The sequence below is a fragment of the Paroedura picta genome, chromosome 17, assembly GCF_049243985.1.
Source record: "Paroedura picta isolate Pp20150507F chromosome 17, Ppicta_v3.0, whole genome shotgun sequence".
Lineage (NCBI taxonomy): Eukaryota > Metazoa > Chordata > Lepidosauria > Squamata > Gekkonidae > Paroedura > Paroedura picta.
The window spans coordinates 18,011,371-18,037,495 of record NC_135385.1 but is presented as its reverse complement, the minus strand read 5'-3'; the positions used below and the strand labels follow the sequence as shown (position 1 = coordinate 18,037,495).

The 26,125-nt window shown below is 50.1% G+C and overlaps 3 protein-coding genes across 4 annotated transcripts in view; 2 read left to right on the top strand and 1 right to left on the bottom strand.

The window, feature by feature from the left end:
- Positions 1-1,097, top strand: part of CPPED1 (calcineurin like phosphoesterase domain containing 1) — a 35,313-nt gene extending 34,216 nt beyond the window's left edge. The window contains exon 4 of the mRNA XM_077316995.1: positions 687-1,097. Coding sequence (XP_077173110.1) covers positions 687-916 — 230 coding nt within the window. The 3' untranslated portion in view covers positions 917-1,097. The remainder of the gene's footprint in view (positions 1-686) is intronic.
- A 419-nt stretch (positions 1,098-1,516) lies between these two features.
- SNX29 (sorting nexin 29) overlaps positions 1,517-26,125 on the bottom strand; it is a 154,446-nt gene continuing 129,837 nt past the window's right edge. The window contains exon 22 of one of the 2 annotated variants that reach the window (XR_013227311.1): positions 1,517-1,858. The gene's annotated coding sequence lies outside the window, so the exon portion shown is untranslated. Of the gene's footprint in view, positions 1,859-1,965; positions 1,999-26,125 lie in introns of those variants that run through there. The other variant, XR_013227310.1, reaches the window with a different exon arrangement.
- On the top strand, positions 12,597-22,818 carry LOC143827251 (uncharacterized). The gene is made up of 4 exons (XM_077316701.1): positions 12,597-12,601; positions 22,112-22,193; positions 22,291-22,395; positions 22,508-22,818. The coding sequence occupies exons 1-4, from the start codon at positions 12,597-12,599 to the stop codon at positions 22,787-22,789; spliced, it is 474 nt and encodes a 157-aa protein (XP_077172816.1). The 3' UTR covers positions 22,790-22,818.

The following is a 26,125-nucleotide window of genomic DNA, read 5'->3' as shown; positions in this document are numbered from 1 at the left end:
CCATGGGGATCTCTCCCACAAGAATCTTTTCCTATCACCAGGCACAGTTAGAAATCTTAAGAGTACATGTAAGCCAAATGGATTTCAGCTGTGAGGCCTTCCTCGGTGGTTTAAATTTTTACAATACACGCCATATAGTGGTTTTCATTAAATTTTACAAGTCTAACCAAAGCACTGAACATCCACCTATAAAAACGTTGAATTGGACGAAGTACCTTTCTGTGTTGTTGGGGGGGGGGGTCATCGGAGATAACGTTCCAGATAGCGGATGTAAGTGGTCCCGAATTCTCTGTAGGCTGCCCAACGGTGCGGACAACTACATGCAAGAAACCTTTCTGCTTGAGAACAGGCCTCCTGTCATGTCTTTCGGCCATGAATTATTGTTGCCTTCATACTTTGCTTCAATGCCTTGATGTAATCCAGAATAGATTTTTTAAAACTTGGGGGGGGGGGGGCAGGTTTGCAAAAATCTCCTTTCTGTCATTTTGGATGCAATTTGTAGGTTTAGATCTGCAGATGGGCCCGCAAACGGCTATGAGATGGTTACGAGTGCCTGGTGTAAACTTTAAAGACTGTCCAGTAGCCAAAACTGGTGGATCACATGAGGAAAAGTAAAAGTCAATAATCTCTCTTGATCAAGGATGCATGATTAATAATAATCCACTTTTTGTTTTTAAAAAATACAGGCATTAAAGCGGTGTTTTCGGGACACTACCATCGGAATGCCGGAGGGTCCTACAAAGATCTTGAGATGGTGGTTTCGTCCGCCATCGGATGCCAGCTGGGAGAAGACACCCACGGTCTCAGAGTGGTGGTTGTCACCGCCGAAAAGATTGTTCACAGATACTACAGCTTGGATCAGCTGAACAATCAAGGGATAGAGAAAGATCTCATGGATCTGATGAAGCCAAATTAGGCCTTTTCTTCCTGTGCCAAACATATTTGACTAATCTGCTATGTAGTTTCCGATCTTAGCTGACCTACCAAGAAGTCTCTGTCACCCTAAACACTAATCTAGAAAGTCAAACAGTGAGAGCCTCATTTTTCTTCTGTAGTGTACATAAATCTTCAGGTGTGCAATAAAAATAATGACAGTGCTAATGATTTTGGACTAGATGACCCTGGAGGTCCCTTCCCACTCCAGGATTCTACGATTCTTCAGCCAAGAAGGCCAAAAACCACACTCTATACGTCAGGTTAAACAATTTATACACCCTCTTCCTCCTAAACCCCCTTCCCCGGGATGCAGCCCGTAAATCTCCAGGGATTTCCCTGAAAATTGACAAGGCCTAGAAGAAAACACAAAGATGCTTTATAATAAGAACAAAACTTTATAATAAAACAGAACTATTTACAAAATCTACAAGTGGCCAAGAGCCGCCGGAGGCCCCTCCGCAGCCGGCGGCGTAGCCCCACCCAGCACCCCTGGGCCGCTTGCGGGGCGGCCCAGGCAATGCGGGGTGGGGCTGGTGGAGGGCCGGCTGCAGAGGGCTCCGGGCTCAGAATGATTTGTTCTATTTCTTCTTCCTCTTCCTCTTCTTTCTCCTCCTCCTCCTCTTCATTCTCCTCCTCCTCCTCTTCTTCTTCCTCCTTCTCTTCTTCTTCCTCCTCCTCCTCCTGTCCAAGCTCCTCGGACTGTGCCTGCGGGCAAAAGAGATGGGCACCAATCAGCCTGTGATAAAGGCCAGAGAGGGGGATTCAGGGAGGGGGCCTCACGGGCAGGACGGGGGTCTGGGGGCTGAGCTGGACTTACCACAAATGTTATTCCACTAGATGACCCAGTGGATCCGTCTCCAGAGGCCCAGCTGGAGACGAACCCACTGGGTGTTGATGCGCGCTCCAGCGAATAGTCACTATCCTGTTGGAAAGGAGAGAAGAAAAAAAGCGTTAGACATTATCCCTCTGACCCGTCAACCCCACTGTGCCCCTGGGGTCCGCCCAACACAAACCCCCTGGAAAACTTACCACACTCCATATATCCTCGATATCTTCTAGCACCTGCAGGAAGAAATGGGGATTGGTGAATTTCCTGCCTGGGGGCAGCCTGGGGGCAAGATGCCAGGGAGGGAGGACAGGCACGGCTTCCCCTCCCCTCCCCTCTGCTGCCCTGCCTGCCCAGCCCCTTCCTGGCACCAAACTGCCCTTTCTATTCCCCCCTCCCCCCACTCCTCTCTACTATAAGCATTAAGTTAAGGTCCTACTTACAAGGTCGGCCTCCATTTTCATAATCCTGGCCTCAAATGACGGTTGGGCCCTGGGCGCCCAATGGAAAGCCCTGTTCTGAAACCGCATCACAATGGGTCCTGGAGCTTTCCTCTGCTGGAGAATCCGTCCCTGGGGGGGGTGTCGCTCTGGTGACCCCAGAAGAGAAAGTGGGGGCCGAGTCAGGAAGGGACGCCAACAGCTTCGGAATTCAATGCCATGACTCAAATATAATGTTGGTGCCCCAGTTAAAGAAGGCCAATCAAGTCTTGGGCTGTATCTACAGAGGCATCTCATCAGAATCGCAACAGGTCATGGTCCCCCTGCATGTCGCATTGGGCAGACCCTCCTGGAGTCCTGGTGCAGTTCCAGAGGCCTCCCTTCAACAAGGATGTGGTCAAAACTGAGAAGGTGCAGAAGACAGAGATGAGGAAAAGCTGAGGGGAATCAGAGTCTAGTAGCACCTTTAAGACCAACCAAGATTTATTCAAGGCGTGAGCTTTCGGGTGCAAGTACTCTTCCTCAGACTATTTCGAGTGCTTGCACTCGATTTTATTGTGCTACATCAGACCAACACGGCTACCCATTTGAATCTGGACTTGGGAACGTTCAGCCTGGAGAAGAGGAGGTTGAGAGGGGACATGATAGCCCTCTTTAAGTAGTTGAAAGGTTGTCACTTTGAGGAGGGCAGGGAAAGGTTCCTGCTGGCAGCAGAGGAGAGGACCTGCAGGAATGGGTCCCAACCCTATTTCCATCTAGATATCAGGATGGGTGGGTGGAATCCACAGTCAGAGTAGTTCAACAGTGGACTGGGCTGCCTAAGGAGGTGGTGAGCTCCCCCTCACTGGTGGTCTGGAAGCAGAGGCCGGACACTTATCCTGGATGCTTTAGGCTGGTCCTACATTCAAGCAGGGGGTTGGACTAGATGGCCTGGATGGCCCCTTGCAGCCTTGCATGTCCAGTGAAGGCACTGCCAATCAGGAACTAGTTTGAGATGTTGATTCACCTGAACTAGGTGGGCATCACTATGCTCGAAATCCATGCACCTCCCACGTCTTTTCCTGAGCTATACGTGTTCGTATCTTTATTTAGAAGGGGGTTCCTTTTTCTTTCTTTTTTTAAGTATGAAATCAAATAGGTCAAAAGCTTCTCATCAGGATTAATAGAGGGCGTTTGAATTGTTAGAAGCAGGAAGTACAACTTTCGCTCGAGAGCTGACAAAAATACGTCCTTTGGTTTCTGATTAGAACGTCTGCATGACGTGTCCTCCGTCTTTGATTTTGATGTCTCCGTCAGACCGACCTCATTCTGACTGAGCTGTGATAATCTTTTAGAGTTCTTTCATCCCCCGTGAAAGGCAGCAGCAACTGGTCGAGCCTTCTGCTCTGTACAGGGCTGGAAAGCACAGAGTGCCGTTCCCTGAAGGAGCAAAGGAACGGAGGGATCGGGGTGCGGGAACTGTAACTTCCACGGAAGAGAATCCGTGGAACCAACGGCGTGGATTGAAAGGGTACAGAGGAGAGCGACGAGGATGATCTGGGGCCAAGGGGCCAAGCCCTATGAAGATAGGTTGAGGGACTTGGGAATGTTCAGCCTGGAGAAGAGGAGGTTGAGAGGGGACATGATAGCCCTCTTTAAGTATTTGAAAGTTTGTCACGTGGAGGATGGCAGGATGCTGTTTCCGCTGGCTGCAGAGGAGAGGACACGCAGTAATGGGTTTAAACTTCAAGTACAACGATATAGGCTAGATATCAGGAAAAAAAAATTCACAGTCAGAGTAGTTCAGCAGTGGAATAGGCTGCCTAAGGAGGTGGCGAGCTCCCCCTCACTGGCAGTCTTCAAGCAAAGGTTGGAGACACACTTTTCTTGGATGCTTTAGGATGCTTTGGGCTGATCCTGCGTTGAGCAGGGGGTTGGACTAGATGGCCTGTATGGCCCCTTCCAACTCTATGATGCTATGATTCTATGATCCTGTGTTGAGCAGGGGGTTGGACTAGATGGCCTGCATGGCCCCTTCCAACTCTATGATTCTATGATTCTAACTCAAGATGGAGGACCTGGAGAGCTTGAGGCGATATAGTGGAAGTTGTAACCCCCTGGTATATAAGCTCTGTGGCCAGGACAAATTGGGGGAAACGTTGTGTTCTCTCCATTGAAGGAAGTAAGCAGATGGGCCCGGATGCTTAATTTGTTCATAAATGATCTGGAACTGTTGGGTTTGAACGACCAGAATTTTGTGCCAGATCAGGCTTCATGAAAGGCGTAGAAGAAGAACCTCCTCCTTGTCCTCCTCCTCCACCAGGTAGTTCTTGACGGCATCCCCAAATAAGTTGGTTCCTTGGAATGGGACACTAACCACTCTGGTCTATCACGTAAGGTCTGTTTCCCAGGTGTGCAGCCAAGTCCTGTGCTGGGTGGTTATAGGCCGCCCCATTGCTCAGACCAACAGTTGAAAGGCATCTGAAACGTACTGCCTAAGAAGGCAGCAGCTAGGGAATATTTTTTGCTACTGAGAGCTCAGGTGCCCAGTAGGTAGACTGCTCTGGGAAACGGGGAGCCCGCCGTCGACTCCTGGAGCGTTGCCGCCAAGGCTCCGAAGTGCTTGCATGCAGTCCTCATCACAGGGATCCCTGAGAAGACAGTCGGCTTCTCCTGGGATTGCTGTCACAGCGTAAGACAGCCAGTGGCTCATGCACCTTGGGCACATGAAGTGCTCTGCTGCGTCTTCAGCCGGGAAACAGAAGCAGGAAATGATCCAGCCTTAGGCCTGGCTGCTGCTTCCCATTCCATTTCCACACCTTTGTCAAATACTGAACGGAACGGGATGCCCGAAGCCGAGGCCTAGTCGGCGAGATCTGCCAGGTTAGGCTTGTCCGCTTCATTTTTCTCACTGGAATTTCCAGGACACAAAGGAAAAATGAGGAAAAATCTCTCGAGGGAAAAGGTTCTTCCTCAGAAAGATCCCCGCCTCCTCCCTAACCAAATACTGAGACTTCTGAAGCTGGGTCTAGTAAGGCTTCTGGAATGATCACTGCTGTTGAGTTGGAAGGGATCTCCAGGGTCATCTAGTCCAACCCCCTGCACAATGCAGGACACTCACAACTCCCTGCCTACCTACAGTAACCCAAGTTTCATATCCTTCCACACACCCAAAATCTGCAGAATCCAGCCTGGCCTGGAGGAAATTCACCTACCATCCCATGGTGGCGATCAGCAAGTCCCTGGGTATTCAAGGTAGGGCCACGAGAGACAGACACTGGCACATCCCTTCCTGACCTGGAAGGGTTTCCTGAATGACCTTGATGGCCCTGGAAGGGTTTTCTGCATGGGTGGGAGTTGATAAATTTCTAACATATATTTTAAAATTTCTCATACATTTATCATATGCCCGCTCCTCCCAAAATGGCCAGTGATGGGCCTGGAGGGGGTGGGGAGGGGCTCCAGGTAGGCGTGTCCACAGCAATGCTTCCTAACCAAATTCTGCACGATCATGCCACTTCTGGGCTTTCTCAAAGCCTTGAGAATGTTTCAGAGGTTTATCCATGTTAAAAAAGGCCGAGAACGCCCGATCTAAGCAAACGAGATGCAATGCAAGACACGACAGGCCAATTAACATCTCTTAGGGTCGCTGCACGTTGAGCTATTAAACGCTTGCGTAACAAACAAGAAAACCAGAGTCCCTCTTCAAAAAAAGAGCAGTGAAGGGAAAAGTGTAGGATCCTTTGATGAATCCTAACGCAGCCCTTTGCACTGGAGTTTCACTTCTGCAAGTGCTTTTGTTTGAGAACAGTAACCTTTTAAATCAGCCACAGCATGTCCTGAAACACCGGGGGAACATTTTCATCTTCCAGGACACACGGGTGCAGACGATGAATCGGATGAAGTGTGGTCTGACTCATTAATGCATATGCTGGAATAAATTTTGTCAGCCTTTTACGGTGCGGCCGGGCTCCCGTTCCGTTTTGCTGCAGCCCGGCCTCCCTTCTGGAATTAGCCCTGCCCTAAGTAGCCTCTTACTTTTATGCAAGCTGCTTAAATAGACACAAGTTCAGGACCCTCCCTGGGGTTCCATCTGCACCATCTGATCCCAAACCCATTTATTTCAGTGCTGGCTGCTTCAAGCCAAGAGATTCTCGCCACAAAAAACGCCAGAGAGAATCCTATTAGCTATTAGCAATCCCTAAACCATCGACCATAGAGCCTCTGGTGGCACAGAGAGCCTCTGGTGGCGCAGAGTGGTAAGGCAGCCATCTGAAAGCTTTGCCCATGAGGTTGGGAATTCAATCCCAGCAGCCGGCTCAAGGTTGACTCAGCCTTCCATCCTTCCGAGGTCGGTAAAATGAGGACCCAGCTTGCTTGCTGGGGGGTAAACGGTAATGACTGGGGAAGGCACTGGCAAACCACCCCGTATTGAGTCTGCCATGAAAACGCTAGAGGGCGTCACCCCAAGGGTCAGACATGACTCGGTGCTTGCAGAGGGGATACCTTTACCTTTTTAAACCATCGACAGAATAAAACTTTGGAATTACTGTGAAGGTTTCGTTCTTCCCAGTGGATTGGGAGGTACCCTGGCGTGGGCTGTGCCTCCTCTCCACTCCTTGAGCAGGGCACATGCAGATTTCTTTTTTGCAAAAGCTTCCATTGTCCTGCTGAGAAGATCCACCTCCAGATCCACCATCAGATTCTCCCTAAAGATCTGTAAGTGGAGACATTATAGGGAAAAATAGGCAAGGAAGGACCTGATGGTGTCACTTTTGACTTGGAGAGCTCCTTTCCGATTCCCCCTCCGCCCACTAGGGTGGAGAAATAAACCTTCCAATCCACCGATGAGAAGAAACCTTCAGTGGAGGACAGTATCCTTATATGCAATATTGAACATCTCTATTATCTTGGGGAAGAAATGAGAAGAATTAAGGACTTGCGTTTTCTTCTTCCACCTGTTCACTCCCAGAAAAGTCCAACAAACAATGGAGAGATGTCTATTGACAAAGAGGAGGGGTTGAGGGGCAAAGACTCATAGCTGCAGATCATATAGAAAGTAGCTCTGTGAGCACTGAACTCACAGGCTGGATATTGTGGAGTGACTCACGATATCCCTTCCAGGGACATTCGGATCACTGGTTCATCTCGCTCCACACGGCCTATTCTGGTTGGCAGCAGGTCTCGAAAGTCCCGGCAGAGAAATTGTTTCCCCACCATCCGTGGCCAGAGACGACAGGATTAAGCCTGGGACCATCCCCCTCGTTATGATTCGTATTTAGACAATATATATTTGATGCCTCTCCAGTGATCTGCTCGAGGTGGCTGTCCAAGTAAAAACAAGGCAGTAAAGTCTTTAAAACATCACGCGGTGAATTATCACTCTCATCGCGAGCCGTAAAAGCTAGCCAGGGGCGCGAAAACCATCTAAAACAATATTCCGCCGCCTAAAATGATCCACCAAGCAGGCTGAAAGGAGAGCATAAAAACAGCCTTAAAAAAGACGGAGCCCAGTAGTTAAAAGACTGAGTGGAAATAAAAGATTTTGGGGCCTGGCACTTCTAAAGGATAACAAGAGAGGCGCCAGACAGGCTCTGTTTGAAGTGCTTATTTAGATATACAGTTGCCCACAGAGGTGACCAAAGCAGTAAACTACTGTGTTCTCCCTCGGCCACACCCAGACAAGGAGCGCAGAATAGGACAGCTCAGAAGAAGAAGGAGGAGGAGGAGGAGGAGGAGGAGGAGGAGGAGGAGGAGGAGGAGGAGGAGGAGTTGGAGTCTCAAAGCAGCTTTCAGTTGCCTTCCTTTTCCTCTCCCTACAACAGACACCCTGTGAGATAGGTGAGGCTGAGAGAGCTCTGGCAGAACTGCTTTGTCAGAAAAGCTCTATCAGGTAACTGAGATGCAAATCTAGACGTCCCAGGTGAAAATATTACCTCTGCTATAGGCTAACCCCTTCATTCTTTCGGCCCTCTCTCCACATTTCCAGTATGGAGACATTGATATTCAGCTGTCTGACAGAGACGGCTTCAGGATAAATGAAGTCTTGGTTCAGACTATGGTTTGGAGCAGGGGTAGTCAAACTGCGGCCCTCCAGATGTCCATGGACTACAATTCCCAGAAGCCCCTGCCAGCATTCGCTGGCAGGGGCTTCTGGGAGTTGTAGTCCATGGACATCTGGAGGGCCGCAGTTTGACTACCCCTGGTTTGGAGCTTCACATATGAGCCTAGGCCTGGCACGCAACCAACCAAGGCACCCTGCTGGCTGCGAACCGGGCAAGCCATAGTTTGGGCGGTCTGGAAACCAGAATGGGAAAATGCAGCCAAACTGTGGTTTCCAGACTGGAGGAGGGCCACTGGCTTGCATGGGGCAGTCAAACCATGGTTTGCAAGAAAGCCCAAGGTGTTTCTGGTAGAGGCCAAGCCATGGGATGCTGGGGGAGGGGCTTCAAATTAATTCTCTCCTCTAGGTATCCTCTGTGGGTCCCCAGCTTATGAACCTAATATTGCCAGAGTAGCCACAAGCACGCCTATGCCCCCTGCAGGGCTTTATGCTCTGTTGGTGAGAATTTACTGGTCGTTCCCAGCCCCAAAGAAGCACGCCTGGCCTCAACCAGGGCCAGGGCCTTTTCGGTTCTGGCCCTGACCTGGTGGAATGAGCTCCCGGGTGAGCTGTGGGTCCTGAAAGCCCTTTCAACGTTCTGCAGGGCCTGCAAGACGGAGCTCTGCCGCCAGGTCTACGGTTGAGGTTGGGGAAGTGGGGGGAGATCGAGGGGACCCCCCCCTGGTGTCAAGCTGCAACTTTGATTACCTTATCTCTCCTCCCTCTTCCCTCTAGAGCAGGGGTAGTCAACCTGTACTCCTCCAGGTGTTCATGGACTACAATTCCCATTTTATTTTATTTTTGTAATGGGACAGTCAAAGTCCTACTTCTTGACACCAGAGGCCTCTGAGCCAAGCACACCTTGCCCAGGTAACATCCATAAACGTTTAGCCTGGAGAGGAGACGACTGAGAGGGGATTTGATAACAATTTTCAAGGATTTAAAAGGCTGCCATGTAGAGGACGGAGCAGAGTTGTTCTCTCTTGCCCCAGAGGGACGGACCAGAACCAACGGGATTAAATTAATTTAAAAGAAATTCCGTCTAAACATCCGGAAGAAGTTCCTGACAGTCAGAGCGGTTCCTCAGTGGAACAGGCTTCCTCGGGAGGGGGTGGGTTCTCTGTCTTTGGAAATTTTTAAACAGAGGCTGGAGAGCCATCTGACGGAGAGGCTGATTCTGTGAAGGTTCAAGGGGGTGGCAGGTGACAGTGGGTGAGCGATAGGGTTGTGAGTGTCCTGCATAGTGCAGGGGGTTGGACTAGATGACCCATGAGGTCCCTTCCAACTCTATGATTCTAGGTATGGCCAAGACGCAGAGAGGGCAAGCAGGTGAATGGAGGCAGCATAAATCCTACCAGGTAAAGACGGAATTAAGGAGCTAACTCTGCACAGGACCACAACACCACCTGCCTGCTCCTCCCTGGCACCCCCAAGGGGGGGTCAGGAAACTCCGCCACCTTTTCCGATTCGCCGTTTCACAACAAATCTACTTCTCCTTGCCAAGCTGCTCTGTGCAGCTGCTATTATGGAGACAAGCCGACGTCTAGCCATGTCCCCGGCTTGAGCGACTGTAGTAACCGTAGTAACAGGGAAGGATTTCGGTGGCTGCAGGATTTCGTGTGTGAGCCACGGAGGGAGGAGGGAGCCCAGCTTTGTTTCAGGGGACAGGGATACCGTCAGCAAAGCTGGCTGGGCTATCGGTGGTGCTAAGCCGGTTTGCCGTTCCCTGCCCGAATGCTGCAATCCGTGGATAAGAGTATCTCCTTCGACTGGGGCAGGACGTCGGTGGGCAGCCAAACAGAAGATAATAGGATGCCTGGCTGGCAAATGTGTCCATGCAGCCCCATAGTATGAAACCTTTGCTCTCTCACCTGTAGCTATTTCAGCATCAGGTGGAGGAACGCCGTGTAAACAAACAACAAATGGTCAAGTGTGGACACCACTCGTGGTGTGGCACAGTTACATCGAGCTTGGTGTCGTGGTTAGGAGTGCGGACTTCTAATCTGGCATGCCGGGTTCGATTCTGCGCTCCTTCCCCGCAGGTAGCCAGCTGGGGGACATGGCTCGCCACGGCCCTGATAAAGCTGTTCTGACGTATAGCAGTACATACAATACAGTAGACAAAAGTTATTCACATAAAATTAACACTGCAAAACATTAAGACCTTTACAGTCATCAACTTAAACAGCTGACTGGCTGCGTTTCCCTCGCTGTGCTCATCGGACAGTTCTCCGGGGACTTCTAAAGGGTGACTTCTAATGGGTTATTCGTTCCCTGGCTCCAACCAAAGGTTTGGCGGAAGAGCTCCGTTTTACAGGCCCTGCGGAACTGTGCCAGCGCCGGCAAGGCCAGGATCTCCTCCGGGGGCTTGTTCCACTACGTCACGGCCCATCTTGGCCATTAAATTACGGCATGGCCTCCTGAGCAGGGCCCAAGCTCCCTGCATGCAGTGAAGAAGGCCAGGCTATTACAGGGAGCAGAACCTGAACAAAATGTCTTCCCATCACCCTTGTACTGGAGGCTCATTTTAACTGGGTGCTAACTGAATGGGTTAGAGCCTCTTCTGGCGCAGAGTGGTAAGGCAGCAGACATGCAGTCTGAAGCTCTGCCCATGAGGCTGGGAGTTCGATCCCAGCAGACGGCTCAAGGTGGACTCAGCCTTCCCTCCTTCCGAGGTCGGTCAAATGAGCACCCAGCTTGCTGGGGGGTAAAACGGTAATGACTGGGGAAGGCACTGGCAAACCACCCCGCATTGAGTCTGCCATGAAAACGCTGGAGGGCGTCACCCCAAGGGTCAGACATGACCCGGTGCTTGCACAGGGGATACCTTTACCTTTACCTTTAACTGAATGGGTTACAAGGAAGCACTGGGGTATAAAGCACCTACCCAAGTTCAGTCAGCGGCACGTCCAGGAAAGAAAGCAGCAAGGTGTAAACAGAGTGGGAATTGGTTTTGTAACAAGCTAACTGCTCTCTGATACCGGCCGTATGTTTATAACGGCTTTCTTTAAGTACATAATGACAGTTTTATTGCTTTCTGAAGGAAGGCAAGTTATTGGAGCTTTCCTGATTAAAAGGCAGGATACAAACACGAGTGTATTAAAGGCTTCCTGGAATGCCTGTCTCCTCCGCCCCCCCCCCCCAGTAATGACTAAATGTTTAGAATAATTTTCCAATTTTCTAAATGTTTAGAATAACCACAGAAGGGGCCCTCCAGGCCATCTAGTCTCACCCCCTGCTCAACGCAGGATCAGCCTCAAGCACCCAGGAGAAGTCCCTGTCCGGCCGCTTTGATTGACAGGCCCTCATTTCGATCACTCTGCAATTTCTTTTTAAAATCCCCAAAGCCCTCCGTCTCCCCCCATAACCCCTCTCTGGGCCTCTGGACCTGGGGTAGTCAAAGTGCGGCCCTCCAGATGTCCATGGACTACAATTCCCATGAGCCCCTGCCAGCGAACGCTGGCAAAGGCTCATGGGAATTGTAGTCCATGGACATCTGGAGGGCCGCAGTTTGACTACCCCTGGTCTAAATCTTACCTTCCTCCAGAGTAGCATCCAAAGAGGCTGAAAGCTGCTCTCCCCTCCGTGGTTGGCCCACCACAGCCACCCTGTGAGGTGGGCCAGGCGGAGAGTTAGCAGGACCCCAAGGCCACCCAAGGCCAAGAGAGAGCTCCCAGGAGGCCATCCTGAGAAACGTCGTCTGACTTGGCAGCGTGCCCTTTAATAGCACAGATCACACCCCATCCTCGCCGTTCCTCTTCTCCATGCACCAAGTCCATCATCCCAGCTGGCCCTCTGCAGCCCGGTGGAAAACGGCAGAACGCGAGCATCCACCTTCTAACTCTTCCCTAGCAGGCGACGGTGATAGGTATCGATTGCATCTTGCCGATACGTTTCGTTTCTCAGCGGGGACGTTTAATGACATTTCCTTTGACTCGCACAGAGATCCCCCGCTCATTGCAAGGAAACGGCTTCGCCCACATTACAACGCCCGCATTACAACGCCCGCATGACAAAAAGCTGTGCATTCCCAAACAGGGTGCGTTTGGCTTCTAGGTTGGTTTTGTTTGAGGACAACGCCATGAGAATCTGAAAAAAGAACCGGGTTCGACTCAAGGCACACGGAACTACGTGGGACTGCTTGACTTAGGGTAGTCTGAGGACATATAACACAGGAGGAGGACAGGGGAGACTTTGAATTTCCTTTGCGAAGAGACACAAAGAAGAGAAGCAATATCAATGACCCCTTGACATTCGTAAATTCCTTTCTCCAGAGGACTTTTCGCCCCTCCGAAATTCTCCTCGTTCAAAGATGCGGTGAGCCTGCATTTTCCCACAGAAGAGTGGGGGGTGATGAGGATCCAAGAGGAAAGGGTCAAGCAATCCCTACCAACCCTTCGGTTAAAATACGACGCGATCACATTTATTGTATATAGAATCATAGAATCATCGAATCATAGAATCATAGAATCATAGAGTTGGAAGGGGCCATACAGGCCATCTAGTCATAGAATCATAGAGTTGGAAGGGGCCATACAGGCCATCTAGTCATAGAATCATAGAGTTGGAAGGGGCCATACAGGCCATCTAGTCATAGAATCATAGAGTTGGAAGGGGCCATACAGGCCATCTAGTCATAGAATCATAGAGTTGGAAGGGGCCATACAGGCCATCTAGTCATAGAATCATAGAGTTGGAAGGGGCCATACAGGCCATCTAGTCATAGAATCATAGAGTTGGAAGGGGCCACACAGGCCATCTAGTCCAACCCCCTGCTCAATGCAGGATCAGCCCAAAGCACCCTAAAGCATCCAAGAAAAGTGTGCATCCAACCTTTGCTTGAAGACTGCCAGTGAGGGGGAGCTCACCACCTCCTTAGGCAGCCTATTCCACTGCTGAACTACTCTGACTGTGAAAAATTTATAGCCAAAGGCCATTACAAAACACAATTAAAACAATATGTTACTTAAAGCTACTTCACAACTTGGGTACTTATTGTAAGGAAGAGTCCCTTTCCATCAACTACACAAAAACAAAAGTTATGGTTTTGGGGGAAAGACCTAAGAAATTTATTCGAAGTAGACACAATATTCCTATAGAACAGTGCAGTACATTTAAATATCTTGGAATCACTTACGGTGAGACCCTAAACTGGAATGCCCACCTTGCTACTATAAAGGCCTCTGGTCTAACAATCCTTGGAGCCATTCTGAGATTTTATTACACCAGGGGAGGGTTTCTAGTTGACCCTGCTCTAAAGCTCTTGGCAGCCAAGGTCATTCCTCACCTGCTATATGGTTAAAATAAAAACGTACATGGTAGAAAGACGCACAGAATCCTCTCTGAATGCTGTTCTTTATATTTACCTCAAATCCTACTCCTGTCGCTTCTTTAATTTCCCAGACAGGGATGTTTCACGGAAACACAGATCTTTATCTAGTCTGTTTCCCAAGATCTTGTACCTTGGACCGATTTTACCCCACGGATTCTTCCTCTCTTTTCCTGCAAAAGCAGCTTCCCTTTCCTGTGAACAATAAGACGTCCCGACAGGTGTGCTTCACAGCCGTTCCTGAGCTCCTTGTGCTTTCTGGCTTTCTAGCATCACCGGAGGCACAATGATCCCCCACTTCCCACGGGGCTATGGGGCCGAGCGCCAGAACACACTGAGCGTGAGGCTATTCAGAAATATTTCATCACTGAACATGACAGGATGCAAGGACTGGCGGAGGCTTTCTAGCTGGGGAAATGGCCCTGTTTTTTTGTTTTGTTTTGTTTTGAAGCTGCTTGCTTGTTCGGGGGTTTTGCTTTCCCCACCGAGTTTACGTTTCTCCGCACTTCGGCTTCGACAAAAAGGAAAAGAGAGGCCGATTCGTCGAGAAGGAGATAAGACAGAAAAGAAAACAACGACTCATCATTCTTGTCCTGTACTCAAAGGTAAGCACACCCAGGCCATGCCGTTAGAATCATAGAATCCTGGAGTCGGAAGGGACCTCCAGGGTCATCTAGTCCAACCCCCTGCTGAAGGCAGGAACTCACAACTACCTGCCTACCCACAAGGACCCCAATTTCATGCCCAGATGATGCTCCCCCCCCCCCAATTCTTTGGAAAGAATCCACGTCTGCTGACCTGGCTATGCCTGGGAACTTGGGTGAAGGTAAATTCCAAAATACATGAAATAACAAACACCTGCTGGGTCAGGCTGATCCGGCTTCCAGCACCCCAAGGTGGCACCGGACGGTGAGAGGCGCTGACCGAAACAGGGCTATAAGCTTCCAAGCAGGAGGGAGCCAAACCAGTCACTGAAATGGCTTGCGGCTATTTCAGTCTGACAGTGGGGCACACGAACTTGTCTGCTGCCAGCCTAAAATGGCTGCCAGCCGAATCATAGAATCATAGAGTTGGAAGGGGCCATACAGGCCATCTAGTCCAACCCCCTGCTCAACGCAGGATCAGCCCTAAGCATCCTAAAGCATCCAAGAAAAGTGTGTATCCAGCCTCTGCTTGAAGACTGCCAGTGAGGGGGAGCTCACCACCTCCTTAGGCAGCCTATTCCACTGCTGAACGACTCTGACTGTGAAAAGTAGCCTATATCGCTTTACTTGTAGTTTAAAACCCAAACTAAACTGGACAAAGGTCCATGAAATAAATAGGTGAATTTCCTCCAGGCCAGACTGGATTGTGGAGATTTTGGGTAGGTGGGGAACACTTGGGCATGAAATTGAGGTCACCGTGGGTGGTCAGGTAGTTGTGACTTCTTTCATTGTGCGGGGGTTGGACTAGATGACCCTGGAGGTCCCTTCCACCTCTAGGATTCTATGCATCTAAGAAATGTTTGGGGGAGGCTCCTCTGATGAACCTCAGTTTGAGCTGCACGAACCGGGGCATTTTCACAGGGAAATGTGGACTTTGCCCGTCCCAACTTGCGTCTATTCCCAACGTGAACCGAAAGCCTCTGTTGACATCTCGTAAAAGGCATAGGGCCATCTCACACCACACCAACCTTGAGGCCCTGCGTTGGCAGGGTTCATTGTGCGTTCCTGGGGAAGTGACAATGGATTCAAGAGAGCAACCTGCAACTTTCCACGCCTTGTGCTGCTGACCCTTGGTGCAGCCTCCTTTGTTCTGTGGCCGAGAGCCAGACATCAAAAATTTAATTCCCCATCGAGAGCGTGACGAATCCAAGCTGCCTTCTGCCTCATCTCTCCCATGTAGCCGTGTGGCTCATCTAACGGACCTCCCTTGGCCAAGGCATTTGTTACCATGATAGCCGAGCGGTGATCAAAAGTACAGCTCTGGCCCAAGAGGGCAAAGGCCAGTTTGACGATTTTCCTTCACGGCACACTGGGGAGCTATTTTCTAGCTGTCTCTCTCTTTCCTAGATCTAGATTCCCAGTTTGGTGTGGTGGTTAGGAGGGCGGACTTCTAATCTGGCATGCCGGGTTCGATTCTGCACTCACCCACATGCAACCAGCTGGGTGACCTTGGGCTCCCCACAGCACTGATAAAGCTGTTCTGACCGGGCAGTGATATCAGGGCTCTCTCAGCCTCACCCACCTCCTGGGAGAGAAAAGGATGGGGTTTGTAAGCCGCTTGAGCCTCCTTCAGGTAGGGAAAAGCGGCATATAAGAACCAACTCTTCTTCTTCTTCTTCTTCTTCTTCTTCTTCTTCGTCTTCTTCTTCTTCTTCTCCTCTCTCTCTCTCAATATATAAGAACCAACTCTTCTTCTTCTTCTTCTTCTTGTTCTACTACTGGATCCCCTCGTTAAATCCCTCTCTTGTCTATGCCGAATATACATCTCCTCTGATGCCCCCTGCAGGACACTTTTCATAGTCGGCTCCATCATGCAGACGGCACATCTTGCCTCTCCCGACGCTTTTCGTCCTAAGGAATTTCAAATCAGCCCTAAGACCATATCGTGGTCACGTACCTTACAGCTCCTGAAGACAAGAGTTTTCACAGTGCCGGAGAGTCCGTGGGGAGAGTCCGCTGGAGCGTGAGAACGAGAGAGAGACAGGAATAAAGCGTTCATTTTATTCAGTACCTGTCGGGGTACGTGCCGTTTGCTGATCAGAGCCACTCTAAATCATCCTGCCACGAAGCCTGCTGAACGACAGTGGGGCAGTCATGCACCCTCCGCCTCACCTCCCCCAAAGGGTCTTTCTCTCCCGCACCTTAGTGTGGCTCTGATCACTGTTCCACACTTTCTCTGACAGGTACTGCATCAATAAACGCTTTATTCATGTCTCACTCCTTCTAGACCAGTGGTTCTCAATCTTCCTAATGCCGCGACCCTTTAATACAGTTCCTCATGTTGTGGTGACCCCCAGCCACAAAATTATGCAAGGCTTCCTTCAAACCAAAACCGAACAAAATACGTGAAGATCCCTTGACCATGATTGTATATAAATTGTTTTTTTTTTTCTCCAGGGTTTCTCAGTTCAGCTCTGCCTCTTGTCCCACCATACCGATCTCGCTCTTTTCCGCGGCTCCAGACAGACGAACGCTCTACCTCGCTCTACCCCGCAAGGCTGTTGTGTGGACGGCACCCCCTCCGGCCAACCTGCCGCGACCCCTGTGAAAGGGTTGTTCGACCCCCAGGTTGAGAACCACAGTTCTAGAGCAATCAGCTTCTGATCAAAGGCAAGAAGGGGATTGGTCTTCCTCACTCATTTGCATCTCTGGTTCCGATAGACTGCCCCCGAATGGGGAGGTTCCATTTAGCTCTTGTGGCCCTCAGACTTCTTCTGGTGGTGCAGTTTTTTTTTTGTAACCTAGCACTGCACATCTTCCTCGAAATAAAATCATAGAAGTTTTGTGCTGGGGCAACTACAGGAGTCAACAGGCTGTGTTCTTCCCCCGAACCCAAGAACGCTTATTCACATGGCGTTTTCCAGACTGGTACCTGCTCAACGCAGAAGCATTCCACACAAGAGAAATGCTTCCACCTTCCTCTCTTTACCCCCCATTTTCCATACACTGAAAATTTGTTTGGATCCAGCATAGAATAGCTGGGTTGCTTGCGTTCCACCCACTTGCCTTTCATTTGTCATGGCTAACGTCTCGTACGGATGGCAAGATTCATCTTTCTTTTTCTTTCCTTTCCTTTTCTTTTTTGCCAAAAACGCTTCCCAAGATGTCAACACAACAGTGACAGGTTTTTCTCATGAAAACACAACAGATGAGTGCTGTAGGCTTGCGGGGAAGGGGGCTGACAACACAAGAAAACAGACAATCTTGAAAAAGTGGGATTGCTCTGCAGCCTGGGGTTGGGTGATCGCTCAGCCCTGCTTGAAACTGGGAAGGGTGGGGGCTTTGGGGGGGGCTTCATTTCTCATGAGACGTCGTGCAGGGGGGGGGGGGGGAATAATCTGCCTAACAATCAGAGCTCATTTCTGCACTGCTAAATTTCTTCTTGTAAATGCACCGCGTGAGAACAGGGCGTTCGGCTTTGCAACAATGCAAATAAAATTAAAACAACGTTTTTTTCAAATGCAGCTCAAGACTGAGACGGACACGAGATTATATCATGGATAGAGTTTCGGGATCAGGACCCAAGGGGCACGGTGTATGCCCCCCGGCACTCCCACATATGCCCATGGATGGGTGATGTCCCCATTGCCACGGGCCAGAGCTGTTCCCCGGAATTTGTCCCTGGCAAATCACAAACCGTCTCCATGAAGAAATTTTAGAGTAAGGAAACCTAAAAGGTACCCAGGGCCTTTAGCTCAATAGACAGCCCCACCCCATTCACTCTGGAATCCCCTTGTGTGCTTTTGAACAAAGCATTATCCTAAAGTCTATATTATTTGCATTATTCCAATGGCTGCCAAGAAGGTTAAAAGCCACACAGATTAAGCGTAATCTCTATACATTCCTCGGATGATCCCGCATTAAACACGGGCTGCAAAGATCAATAACCTAAAGCCCATTTTGTTTAATAGGAACGCGTTTGCTCAACGTTCCCCTACCCTTCCACAGGGGGGGAAATGGCAAAACCTTTAAATATTTTACCTGATGATATAGGAATTGCTTTTGTAAACCCAGAAGGCCCAGAATTTCCATTTAAAAGAGATGGGTTCAAATCCGATAAAGCTTGGAAATCACTGGGAAAGCCAGGTCTTTTCGGTGGGTCTCAGGGCTCATTTTGATGGATCAGAAGAAGAAGAAGAGTTGGTTCTTATATGCCACTTTTCTCTCCCCGAAGGAGGCTCGAAGCGGCTTACAGTCGCCTTCCCTTTCTTCTCCCCACAACAGACACCCTGTAAAGGAGGAGAGGCTGAGAGAGCCCTGATATTACTGAAGAAGAAGGGTTGGTTCTTAGATGCCGCTTTTCCCTACCCGAAGGAGTCTCAAAGTGGCTTACAGTCACCTTCCCTTTCCTCTCCCCACAACAGACACCCTGTGAGGTGGGTGAGGCTGAGAGAGCCCTGATATTCCTGCCCAGTCAGAACAGTTTTATCAGTGCTGTGGCGAGCCCAAGGTCACCCAGCTGGCTGCATGTGGGGGAGCAGGAAATCAAACCCAGCTCGCCAGAATAGAAGTCTGCACTCCTAACCACTACTCCAAACTGGCTCTCAGAAGTATTGCAATCCCGCGCACACACAGGGCCTGATCCCACTGATCCACAGCACTGCCGTAACATTTTAATATTGCAGTTGCATTATTATATACCATATGCAATTTAGCTCTGGCAGCCCTTACAGTGTTTATGGTATTTGGAATGTCCTTCTAATGGAGGCTAGTGGGTTATTACTGAGGACTTTGTGGCCCGCCACGAGCCACTGGGATGGGAGTGGCGGGATATCAATCACATCATAAATAAATGAAATAAAACAAACAAAATGAAGGGATGTCTCAGGCTGCTATCACTGCATGCTGCATTCCTTGCCTCAAGCACCGTACAACTGGGCCACACAAGGAGATTCACTCCTCTACTGGCCCAGATACACCGATGCTTTTGCTGGTCCCCTCTCAAAAGTTAGGCCGCAGGGCTAAACCCTTTGAATTCATACTTTGTCACCCAGCAGTGGCCAAAGCTAGAACTAACTGCAAACACGCTTGTGTGTTCCCAGTGATCGGGGGCTTGTAAACAAGAGATGGGCATCTAGAGATTTGCCAAATTCGGTCTCCACTTTTAGAATTTTAGAATTCTTCTGCTGCAATTCTGTCCTTTCCTGCCAAAGTTGATCACCAAACTTAAAAGCATATAAACCTCTCTCACCAGAGAGGTTAGAATGGCTGGATTTTAAAACGGGTATATAAATTATGTGGTTTTTGTTCTTCATATGAGAGTTGCAACTCACCCTGAGCCTTTGGGGGAATAATCTTAATTCGTTAATTCATCCACCCACCCACCCACCCACCCACCCACCCACTCACTCATTCATTCATTCATTCATTCATTCATTCATTCATTCATTCATTCATTCATTCATTCATTCATTCATTCTTCTATCCATCCATCCATCCCTCCATCCATTCATTCATTCATTCATTCATTCTCATTCATTCATTCATATGCTGCTCCTCTACGAACATTCTTGGGGCAGCTTACATCAACGAATAAAAATTATCATCATCATTATTATTATTAATAATATTAATATTGATGATGATGATGATGCTCCAGGAGGGCCCTGTCTATTGCAAGGAGTGATCATTTCCCCAGGATTCACTCCACCACTAGCAATCATAGAATCCTAGAATCATAGAGTTGGAAGGGGCCATAGAGGCCATCTAGTCCAACCCCCTGCTCAATGCAGGACCAGCCCTAAGCATCCTAAAGCATCCAAGAAAAGTGTGTCTCCAACCTTTGCTTGAAGACTGCCAGTGAGGGGGAGCTCGCCACTTCCTTAGGCAGCCTATTCCACTGCTGAACTACTCTGACTGTGAAATTTCTTTTCCTGATATCTAGCCTATATCGTTGTACTTGAAGTTTAAACCCATTACTGCGTGTCCTCTCCTCTGCAGCCAGCGGAAACAGCATCCTGCCATCCTCCACGTGACAAACTTTCAAATACTTAAAGAGGGCTATCATGTCCCCTCTCAACCTCCTCTTCTCCAGGCTGAACATTCCCAAGTCCCTCAACCTATCTTCATAGGGCTTGGCCCCTTGGCCCCAGATCATCCTCGTCGCTCTCCTCTGTACCCTTTCAATCCACGCTGTTGGTCCCACGGATTCTCTTCCGTGGAAGTTACAGTTCCCGCACCCCGATCCCTCCGTTCCTTTGCTCCTTCGGGGAACGGCACTCTGTGCTTTCCAGCCCTGTACAGAGCAGAAGGCTCGACCAGTTGCTGCTGCCTTTCACGGGGGATGAAAGAACTCTAAAAGATTATTACAGCTCAGTCAGAATGAGGTCGGTCTGACGGAGACATCAAAATCAAAGACGGAGGACACGTCATGCAGATGTTCTAATCAGAAACCAAAGGACGTATTTTTGTCAGCTCTCGAGCGAAAGTTGTACTTCCTGCTTCTAACAATTCAAACGACCCTCCTCTATTAATCCTGATGAGAAGCTTTTGACCTATTTGATTTCATACTTAAAAAAAGAAAGAAAAAGGAACCCCCTTCTAAATAAAGATACGAACACGTATGGCTCAGGAAAAGACGTGGGAGGTGCATGGATTTCGAGCATAGTGATGCCCACCTAGTTCAGGTGAATCAACATCTCAAACTAGTTCCTGATTGGCAGTGCCTTCACTGGACATGCAAGGCTGCAAGGGGCCATCCAGGCCATCTAGTCCAACCCCCTGCTTGAATGTAGGACCAGCCTAAAGCATCCAGGATAAGTGTCCGGCCTCTGCTTCCAGACCACCAGTGAGGGGGAGCTCACCACCTCCTTAGGCAGCCCAGTCCACTGTTGAACTACTCTGACTGTGGATTCCACCCACCCATCCTGATATCTAGATGGAAATAGGGTTGGGACCCATTCCTGCAGGTCCTCTCCTCTGCTGCCAGCAGGAACCTTTCCCTGCCCTCCTCAAAGTGACAACCTTTCAACTACTTAAAGAGGGCTATCATGTCCCCTCTCAACCTCCTCTTCTCCAGGCTGAACGTTCCCAAGTCCAGATTCAAATGGGTAGCCGTGTTGGTCTGATGTAGCACAATAAAATCGAGTGCAAGCACTTGAAATAGTCTGAGGAAGAGTACTTGCACTCGAAAGCTCACGCCTTGGATAAATCTTTGTTGGTCTTAAAGGTGCTACTAGACTCTGATTCCCCTCAGCTTCTCCTCATCTCTGTCTTCTGCACCTTCTCAGTTTTGACCACATCCTTGTTGAAGGGAGGCCTCCGGAACTGCACCAGGACTCCAGGAGGGTCTGCCCAATGCGACATGCAGGGGGACCATGACCTGTTGCGATTCTGATGAGATGCCTCTGTAGATACAGCCCGAGACTTGATTGGCCTTCTTTAACTGGGGCACAAACATTATATTTGAGTCCTGGCATTGCATTCTGAAGCTGTTGGCGTCCCTTCCTGACTCGGCCCCCACCTTCTCTTCTGGGGTCACCAGAGCGACCCCCCCCCCCCCGAGGGACGGATTCTCCGGCAGAGGAAAGCTCCAGGACCCATTGTGATGCGGGCTCAGAACGGGGCTTTCCATTGGGCGCCCAGGGCCCAACCGTCATTTGATGCCAAGATTATCAAGATGGCAGCCGATCTTGTAAGTAGGACCTTAAATTAATGCTTATAGTTGAGAGGGGTGGGGGGAGGGGGGAATAGAAAGGGCCGTTTGGTGCCAGGAAGGGGCTGGGCAGGCAGGGCAGCGGAGGGGAGGGGAGGGGAAGCCGTGCCTGTCCTCCCTCCCTGGCATCTTGCCCTCAGGCTGCCCCCAGGCAGGAAATTCACCAATCCCCTTTTCTTCCTGCAGGTCCTTGAGGACATTGAGGAAGAAAGTTGGAGTATGGTAAGTCTTCCAGGGGGTTTATGTTGGGCAGCACAGTGGGGTTGACGGGTCAGAGGGACAATGTCTAACGCTTTTTTTCTTCTCTCCTTTCCAACAGGATAGTGACTATTCGCTGGAGCGGGCATCAACTCCCAGTGGGTTCGTCTCCAGCTGGGCCTCTGGAGACGGATCCACTGGGTCCTCTGAAGATGTAACGTCTGTGGTAAGTCCAGCTCAGCCCCCGGACCCCCGTCCTGCCCGTGAGGCCCCCTCCCTGAATCCCCCTCTCTGGCCTTTATCACAGGCTGATTGGTGCCCCTCTCTTTTGCCCGCAGGCACAGTCCGAGGAGCTTGGACAGGAGGAGGAAAAAGAGAAGGAGGAAGAAGAAGAGGAGGAGGAGGAGAAAGAAGAGGAGGAGGAGAAAGAAGAGGAAGAGGAAGAAGAATTAGAGGAAATAATCCTGAGCCCGGAGCCCTCTGCAGCCGGCCCTCCACCAGCCCCACCCCGCATTGCCTGGGCCGCCCCGCAAGCGGCCCAGGGGTGCTGGGTGGGGCTACGCCGCCGGCTGCGGAGGGGCCTCCGGCGGCTCTTGGCCACTTGTAAATTTTGTAAATAGTTCTTTTATTATAAAGTTTTGTTCTTATTATAAAACATCTTTGTGTTTTCTTCTAGGCCTTGTCAATTTTCAGGGAAATCCCTGGAGATTTACAGGCTGCATCCCGGGGAAGGGGGTTTAGGAGGAAGAGGGTGTATAAATTGTTTAACCTGACATATAGAGTGTGGTTTTTGGCCTTCTTGGCTGAAGAATCGTAGAATCCTGGAGTGGGAAGGGACCTCCAGGGTCATCTAGTCCAACCCCCTGCAGAAAGCAAGGCATTCACCACTCCCTGCCCACATACAGCGACCCTAGTTCCAAACCCCCAAAAAACAATACAAAATTATTATAACAACAAGGTGAGAACAGGAAAGCCGGTCGGCCCTTTTTGGAAACGCTTCTGTTAAGCTCTTGGAAGGCTAAAAAGGCAGAGCGGGACAAAGAAACGGCTGAAAATCACAGCGTTTCAGGGATGGTAGAACCACGGAGTTGGGAGGTACCTCCAGGGTCATCTAGTCCCACCCCCTGCAGAACGCAGGAAACTCACAACTCCCTGCCCACCCATGGTGACCCCAATTTCATGCCCAGACCCTAATTCCCTTCTGACCACCCCCTTAAAGGTAAAGGTATCCCCTGTGCAAGCACCAGGTCATGTCTGGCCCTTGGGGTGACGCCCTCCAGAACTTCGCTCGGGGGACGAGGGAGGCCTGCATTTCTCCTCCTGACTGCAAACTGGGCAGCAGAGGGGTTGGACTAGATGACCCTGGGGGTCCCAGCCAGCTCAGATCCCCTGCAAACGAAGGCCACTGCCTGAGCAGGGGGTTGGACTAGATGACCCAGGAGGTCCCTTCCAACTCTAGGATTCCATGAAGGGTGCTCTGCTATGCCGCATAAACAACAAAGCCAGTTGTGCTCTGCTGGTGCTGGTGCTACGGGCCTTTAAAGCAGGCCCTTTAACAGCTCTTGAATGGGCCCTTAAGTCCTTAAAGTATGCCTGGCTCCACAAGTAAGATTGGTAACATGTATGTGTGTGTGTGGGAGGGGGGGGGTTGTATTCAGGGGTCCTCATAACCTGAAACCATTATTTAGTTCGTGCATAACTCTGGCTCTGTGGACATCACACGTCCCGTTCACAAGCAAGCTGTTTGGTTTCCTCCTTCATTTCACTCCTGACGGTTTCCTAGCCTTGGAAAGGTTTCACCTGTTAATTCATTTACTCCAGGTTCCTCCCCAACCCCCCCCAAAAAAAAGAAATATGGAAGGGGGGCTAAGCTTAAGCACCTGACATTATTTTTGCCACTTGTGTGGCCTGAGGAAAAAATCCCTTTTCCCATGGGCAGAATTAGCATTTGGATCCTAATAAGGACAGCGAACGAGAGAGAATCAGCAAGGATCGATCCACGCCGTTCTCCAAGGCTCTCTCCTGGCAGAAGAAGGAAGGCAGGGGAAGGTCTTTTAACCACCCACACCCAATGCATATTTCATTTGTCTTTCTTTTTTTAAAAAATGTCTTTTTCTTTTAAAGCAAGCAAGCCCACATGCAAATCCCTTAAGGTATATAAAAGGAGATGGCGAACGAAGGGGCCCCGGTGACAAACGCCATTTCCAAGGTTGTGTAAAATATGATTCAGAGCTATAATTAAATATAACAAAGAGACATGGTACCTGCAGCTAGGGAAGTTACATAACGGGAGAAAAAGGGACGCGCTTTATGGGCGGCCTTCCCCCCCCCCCCCATTCTGAACCTCACACACGTCCAAGAAGCCAGGGACAATCTGTTGTGAAGCTCGACTCACAGTCTGAACTTATTTACTTGGGAACGGAAAAGGGATCAGCTTTCAGTCGCATTCCCTGCTCCGCGCAGTGCGTCCTTTGGATTGCTGGACACGTGGAGATGAATATTTCCCCCTCTTTCTCTGCATCCTCCCCCCCCCCCGGAGAATCAATCTGAAGCTGAGATCTGGACCAGGGGAAATTCCATCCGGAAATGTGTCAAGGTTTCTTCTGACTTCTCAACCCCCTTCCCATGTAGGAAAAAAACAAATCTGAGAGGATTACGGTATCTGGGATACTTGAGGCTGATCCTCAAGTATGGCCCCTTCCCTCCTCTAGGATTCCTTGATCCTGCATCGAGCAGAAAAAAAGGGAAGCCGTTTGGTGCCCATTCTCGGTGACAGCCAGGAGACATTTAGCATCTGCCTACTTGAAACCGGCAGGCCCCCTGCAAGGTCTCTGCCAGAGAGACCTCCCCTCTGCTGCTGGAGCTCTTTGGACAGGAGATGCTGGGGGACGAACCTGGAATCTGGGCGTCTGGCTGGTAGGACAGGACATCGGAAACACCAGCCCTGGTGTTCGTGGGAAAGGAATTGGGGAGATCAAGCTCTGTCCTGTCTGGCTTCTCATTCGCTCAAGGTTCCCCATCCACCTCCTCCTTCCAGCTGCTTTGCTTCCTGTCTGCTAGTATAAAACTCCCGTTTTAAGACTCCAACACGGTGGCCAAACTGGGCCTCTCCAGGTGTCCGTGGACTACAATTCCCACGAGCCCCAGCCAGCCAGGATTTCATGAACAGAGATGACTTAATTGTCTTAAATTCTCAAATTTTAGCCAAGCACTAATGACAGCCTTGAAACTACATTTCATGGCCCCACTGACCTTCCCTGGCCAGCAGAAAGGACGGGATGAAGGGCTCCCTAGAAGGGGAGATGCCCCTGGGAGGCACTGCATCCCCTCCTTTCTGCCGGCCAGGGAAGATGAAGTGCCCTTGGGGGGCACTCCACTTCTGCTGTCTGTGGCTTTTTGCAGTTTGTCCTCTGGGAGGCCATTCACCCCTTCCTTCCTTTCTGCCAGCTGGGGAGACTGAATTGAGCTCCCTTCTCCAGCCCCATCTGAAGGGACTGCACAAAACAGCTGAAACGCCTCCCCGTCGCTCAGCTGTTTTTGTGGGTTTGTCATAGAATGGAAAGGAGGGGACCAGGAGCTCTTTTAAACCCTTCCTTTCTGCTCCCTCCACAAATCAGCACGAACGGCTGAAGAAGTTCATGATGGTGGTAGACCCTCACAAGCCTCTCTCCACAAGCCGCAAACAAAAATTCACAAACCACCACACAAATCCATGGCGACTTTTGCTTCGCAGTTCAGTTTGGGCCCATCCCTATCCAGCACAGATATATTCCAAGAGCCAGTGCAATGGTGGGGTTAGAGCAGGTTCTGGGAAACCCAGGTTTGAAGCCCCACTCGGCCCCGGAGGTTTGCTGGGTGGGCTTGGGCCAGTCCCACCATCTCAGCCTCACCTACTTCACACCTTTGTGGCGAGGACAAAATGGAGGCAAGGAGGACCCTGTAAGGGGCTTTGGGAT